Source organism: Varanus komodoensis, unplaced genomic scaffold (assembly GCF_004798865.1).
Source record: "Varanus komodoensis strain SLA01 unplaced genomic scaffold, ASM479886v1 scaffold125, whole genome shotgun sequence".
NCBI classification, from domain to species: Eukaryota; Metazoa; Chordata; class Lepidosauria; order Squamata; family Varanidae; genus Varanus; species Varanus komodoensis.
The window spans coordinates 1-6,034 of NW_025335360.1; the positions used below are offsets into that span (position 1 = coordinate 1).

Consider the following 6,034-nt stretch of genomic DNA (forward strand, 5'->3'; position numbering starts at 1 on the left):
ACCGTTTTGATTATTCTGATAGCAAATTCCAGAAGCTCTTGCAATTGATTGATAAAAACATGGACATTCAAGACAGTGTTTGGATGCAGGTATGAAAGCATTGAGGTTGGACGGACAGCCACACCCAGATCCCACCCACTTTCCTGTCTCACTTTGGCTACACACCTGACCAGATCGCTCTTGCCCAGTGCCCTCCTTTGTCCTCAGACAGTCCCCTCTCCTCCCGCGTCCAGCGCCCCCTGCAGAAAAGACACTGAGGGTGCTTGGCTCGAGGTGTACGCATTCTCAGTATACCTCAAAATATGCAGCACTTGCTATACCAAAACCCATGTGTAAATGTGAGCTTTCTACATACAAGAACTGGGGTTCAGTGAGCAGTATCCTGCATTGCCACTCCACTTGGCGCCTCCATCGCTTCAGCAGGACTCCTGCTGTCATGGTCTCCCCAGAGTAGAGGTGTTGACTAGAAGCCCTACATTGACCAGGGGACTGGACCCAATGGCCTCATAGGCTTCTCCATCTCTACCATTCTATGATTCCCTGATTTTATACTCCTCTTCTTCTTTCTGGTATGCATGAGAGATGCCCCTTCTTTCTGTGAGTCTCTTCCTCTTGATAGTACATTGATGGGCAATGGTTTTGAGAAAGTCCGTAGAAATTTGGCATTTTGTCTCTTTCAAGCCATATCATTGTACGTTTTCTTCCCCCAGCTGTACAAAGCCTTTCCAGCCCTTGTGAAATACTTGCCAGGTCCCCATCAGACCCTTCTTAACATTTGGAGAAATCTCAAATCCTTTGTGAGAGAAATAGTTGACAAGCACAAAGAAGATTGGAACCCACATGAAACAAGAGACTTCATTGATGCTTATTTGAACGAAATGGCCAAGGTAATTGATCAGCCGAGAGGAGGAGGGAAATTTGTTGCTTAATTTTTAGGCATTCCACCGTCACTCCACCCTTGCAGGACTAGACTTGGGGGGAAAGAAGGGTGATGTGGAGGGACAGGGCTGGAAGACTCCTTCTTCCCACATGCCAAAATGCCTGAAGGAGCTAGTCATAACTGCACAACTCTTCTGTGAAAGGTAAGAGCATAAACAGTAATAATAATAACAATTTGTAAGAAGATTTCTCTGGGGTCATCACATGCTCTACTGTAATTCCTGACTGTGTGGATCCCATTTTCCTAGCTTTGGAATCCAGTTCAGCAGTTATGGGGGGTCTTTCCATTTCCTTCCTTTGTACTTAATCCCAGCTTCAGAGACTCCAACAAACTTGGCTTGATGGTATGAGGTCCTAAATGGAGATGCTGAGCCATCTGACTGCAAGGGATGATGTTTTCATGAAAGGCTCACATGCTTCTTCGTTCACATTTTCTCAGGAAGACGCTGCTCCCAGTTTCCATGAGGAAAACCTGCTACAATCTGCACTGGATCTTTTTGCTGCCGGAACAGAGACGACTTCCGCAACGGTCCGCTGGGCTCTGCTGTACATGGCCCTTCACCCAGACATCCAAGGTAGCGCTGTGCGTCTGTCTTTGCACAGCTTCCTTGTGAAGCTCACTCCATTGCACCTTGCTTGGTGAAGCAATTCATTGACCCTACATTGGGGGCAAAAGAGTCATTTCAGAACAGTGTGAAAATCTGTTTTGTAAACTCAAGGGCAGAACTTGTGCCAGGAGAACATGTCCTTGTGCCATTGAGCTGCTTCAGGCAGGACACGACCTAAAGTCCTACAAAGGGCATCTTGAGCTCTTTTGTATCCTTAAAACAAGGCAAAATCCAGCCCCAAGGAACCCCCTCTTTGTGCAGGGAAATCAAGAGCAGGAAAAGGACTTCCTGGACAATTAATAGGAAGTACAAAGATGCTTTCATGAATACCTTTTAGCACCTTTTGTCAATTTCTCCTTGTTAAATGTCAAGGAACTTCTGATTGCTCGAACACTACCATTATATTTTGCCATTCTAACAGTCCCTTTGCTGAAGTTCATTTGTGCCTGTCCTTTCATAACTGCTTCACTTTCTGTAGTCCTGAAGTTCTGTTCTCATCATCTGCTGGACTGGAGCAGCTAATCAGAGGATCTTGAGGGGTCTCGACCACCCCTAAAGATGATGTGGAGCTTTTTTCAAAATGTTCTAAGTGTTTGACAGAGACTTAGGCAGAGGTAGCTGTTAAAACGTTTGGTTGGTGGTCCTAGGTGGAGTCACTGAAGCAGTCGGCGTGAGCTTGAGTGGACTCCGGGGATGGGGGAGGACAGGAAGGCCTGGGGGAATGTTGTCCGTGGGGTCACGATGGGTCAGACATGGCTTCGAGACTAGCAACAACAAGCAACCCCTTATGGACCTGCCCCTGCCCCTTTGATCCCAGGAATACTTGGCCTAAGAGAGAGGGCAGCTCATTCTTCTCACGCCATGCACAGTGCTTTGCAAAGCGCTCGCACATGGCCCCTGGTGCCGGCCCGGGTTGCTTAGAGGAGGCTTCCTTGCCTGATGGCCGAGGATTGTTTCCTACCTCCTCAGATGGCAATTGTTTTTTCTGCAGCAAAAGTCCAAGCAGAAATCGATTCCGTGATTGGCCAGTCACGACAGCCGGCAGTGGAGGACCGGGATCGCATGCCCTACACCAACGCAGTCATTCACGAAGTCCAGAGGATCGGCAACATCGTGCCTCTAAATGTGCCCCGGATGGCCACGAGGGACACGACCCTGGCTGGGTTTTTCCTGCCCAAGGTAAGTCTTAAGGGAACAGCTCGAATCCTGGCAACGCATCTTTCCTTGGAACAATGACTTTATGCCAAGCATGTGAATCCCCTGCAGCTGTCCATGGTGGAGGAGATGGACTGCAGTGGCCCCCAAATGTTTGGGGTCATGCTGAAACTGTTGGCTGCGGTGGTGGGGGTTGGTTCACTGTGCCTAAGATGGGTGCCATGGACGGCCTGCCTGGGTTCAGAAGTCCACCTGGTGAGACCAGAAGAAAAGAAACCTTAGAACCAGGGTGTGAGATCCAAAAGACAATACTTCTCTTCTGAATTCAAGACAGAGGAGGCCAGAGAACAGTGCTTTGCATTTTGAATGCTGGCATTTTGTTTCATGGCATCCCCACTGCAGTGGAGCAGCGCAGTTTCCACCTCGCCACCCTCTCGGCCACGAGGGCCCTGGAGACGAGATGGAATGAGCGTGGGCCAGCCCTAGGACCACATTTCCAGACAGTTACTGAATACTGAGGGTTGGGGTGGGACCCTCTCTCTTCTGTGGATCGACTCCAATGAGTTAACTGCAGCTGCTGCTCTTCAAGCAGTTCTTGGCAAGTGTTTTCCCCCAGAAGGGGTGGAATGCACTGGGCATTCCTGGGTCCTTCTAACTGCTCCGTGAACCTCGAAGCCCATTCCATTCCCTGTGAAGTTCTTGAAGCCGGGCAGTTTGGTGGGCATCCAGTCCTAGCTCTGAAGCAGCCCCACATTTTGAAAACATAGTAAGGCATCTAAAAGGGGATCTGAGTCTAGTGCTTCCATCCAAGTATTCCTATGTAAGGAACAGATAATCTCCAGGCCAAAAATTATCTGCATGTCTACAGGTACAGTTGGGTGCCTGGTGCATTCTTGGTCTCCTGATGAATACACTGGCATTTCTGTCCATTTCCTTCTCTATTTTTCTTCAACAGGGAACTGTCATAATGCCCAGCCTGACCTCCGTGCTGCTTTGCAAGGATGAATGGGAAACTCCCAATGTGTTCAATCCTGACCATTTCCTCGAGAACGGGAGCTTCAGGAAAAGGGAAGCGTTCATCCCGTTCTCTGCAGGTGAATGACGCTGCTGGTGGTGGTGGTGATAAGAAGTGATGAAGTGATGTGGATGCCCAAGCAAAAGTAGGGTCCAGAGGAGGGCAACAAGGATGATTTGCAGCCTGGATTCTTCCTAATTTGGAGAAATAACCATTTAATCCCACTCTCTGTGTTCTGTTCTTTAACGAGTTTCTGATCCATAAGAGGATACACGCCCCCTTTTTTTCATTCCATGACTGCTTTGTTTGTTCACCACCTTTGTCAAAATTCTTTCAGAAATCCAAATAAACCGTGTCCACTTTTTTACTGACATTCCAACAGGTTAGTGAGACAGGACTTTCCCTTCAGGAGGCCATGCTGATTTATTTTCCCAGCAGGTCTTGTCCCTCTGTGTGCTTCCTGATCTTTCTTTAACACTTTCAAGCCATTTACCCAGAATATAAATTAAACTAACTTGCCTGTGATCCACTTGGACCCCTTTTTAAACATTGGTGTTACATTGTTTGCTCCAAATCTTACATGATTTTTTTGCCTAAGAGAACTAAGAGTCTTCTGCCTCTATTCAAGGCATCTTTCCCTTGGGGGCTGGCTCTCAAGATGGGTGAGGCATCTTAGGGCTAAGGGACAAAGTCATATTCCCCAGTGCCTAAAGATATGTGACCAACATATCTGGGGACAGGAATCTCTTGGATTCCTTGGGCTTGGTTCCCCAGACTTTTCCACAGCCCTGAGCCCAGCACTCCCAGGGTGCTCAGCAGGATTCGAGCCCCACACTGCACAAGCAGCACCCACCTTCCACACACAGCTTTGCGGCTGCACCTTCCAGAAGGGGAGCTAGGTTGGTCGCCTAGAATGGCACCCGACGTGCCTAGTCATGTTACTCCATTCCATGTCCCATGGGGACTTTTTGGGCAGCTGTGCCTTGTGGGGAGGTTTGCTGGTAGCACAACCCACACTTGGCGGTTTCCTCTTGGCTCGGCTCGCTTTGCAGGACTTGGCCAAGCCGGGGGGAGAAGTCCACTGCTGCTGGGGGGGTGGACTGTGACAAGGTTGTCCCAACTTGAGCCTATCCCCCCCAGACAGAAATTATGTGGTTCTGTCCGGGCACTTGGAGGGCTGCAGGGTTGCTCCTGAGCCTTGTACTCGGCAAGAATAGCCCCCCGTGAGAACATGCTGGCCCAGGGGGCCCTTTGTCCCACATCTTTGGCTATCATCCCTCCCACCACTGGGCTGCCACCCATAGAGCACCCCTGGATTGGAATTTGGCTCTCTGGTGAAACAGAGGTCAAGACCACCATGATAGAGGCCTTGGTGAAGCCAGTTCGTGCTTGTGGCGGTGTGAGTCAAGACATATGTTGGCAAGAGTCCAGGCTGAGGAGCCCTGAGATCCATCACAGGACGTCACAGGGGAGGGATGTGGGAGGGGGGGGAGGGAGGGTCCTTGCCAGTTTCTTCCTTCCCTCCTGCTGCATTTTCTCTCATGCTGCTCCCAAGGACCCCCACAGCAGATGTTCAGGAGACACGCAGGGCTGTTGGGGCCAGAGGCACTGGGGGTGGGAGGGGTGACCTCCTTGCCTCCTCCTTCCAGAGTCATCAGGATCCCAGCCTGCAGTTATCTGGATCCAACCCCATTCACCAGATGTTTTAAGTCTGAATCGCTGTGGAACATGTTGTTCCCTCTCTAAGTCTTTGGGATTTGGGAAATGGAGGAAGAGCATTAAGAGAGGAAGCTGGCACCACAGAAACTTCGATTTATCAGAGTCCTAAAATCCAGGGCCGCATTTGTCCAGTTTCCCCCATGCCTGAATAATAATTGATACAGCAGGTTTATATAACTTGTAGGCACATGGCGGCTGTGAGTGGCCCAGTCTTTTGCTGTGCTGCGTGCAAAGTCCTCTGCAAATTCAGCCACTGTGTCCTCTCTCCTAGGGAAGCGCGTGTGTCTCGGGGAGCAGCTGGCCAGGACGGAGCTTTTCCTTTTCTTCACTGCTCTGATCCAGAAGTTCACTTTCCAGCCTCCAGAGAATGTGACACTATCCTGCAACGCCCGGGCAGGCTTTACACTGGCTCCTCCACCGTACCGGATACACGCGTTCTCTCGCTGATGGAAGCCACGTGATCCTTGGCCAGCTGTCAATTCCCTCCCCTTCTGTTCCTGGGGGCCATGGTGGAAGCTGTGGCAGCCACGGTCCCTTGCTGTGCTTTGCCGGGGTGGGGAATGGTTGTGCATGTTTAATGTCATGGGACTGGGGGTTG

At 50.2% G+C, this 6,034-nt stretch overlaps 1 protein-coding gene across 1 annotated transcript; it reads left to right on the plus strand.

Moving 5' to 3' along the window:
- Positions 1–5: 5 nt before the first annotated feature.
- Positions 6–6,028, plus strand: LOC123019432 (cytochrome P450 2J2-like; the record flags this gene model as incomplete). The annotated part of the gene is made up of 6 exons (XM_044422297.1): positions 6–89; positions 711–887; positions 1,379–1,514; positions 2,539–2,726; positions 3,658–3,796; positions 5,708–6,028. Coding segments are annotated over 6 exons (900 nt in total), but the record flags the coding sequence as incomplete, so codon positions are not given.
- Between the last annotated feature and the right edge of the window lie 6 nt (positions 6,029–6,034).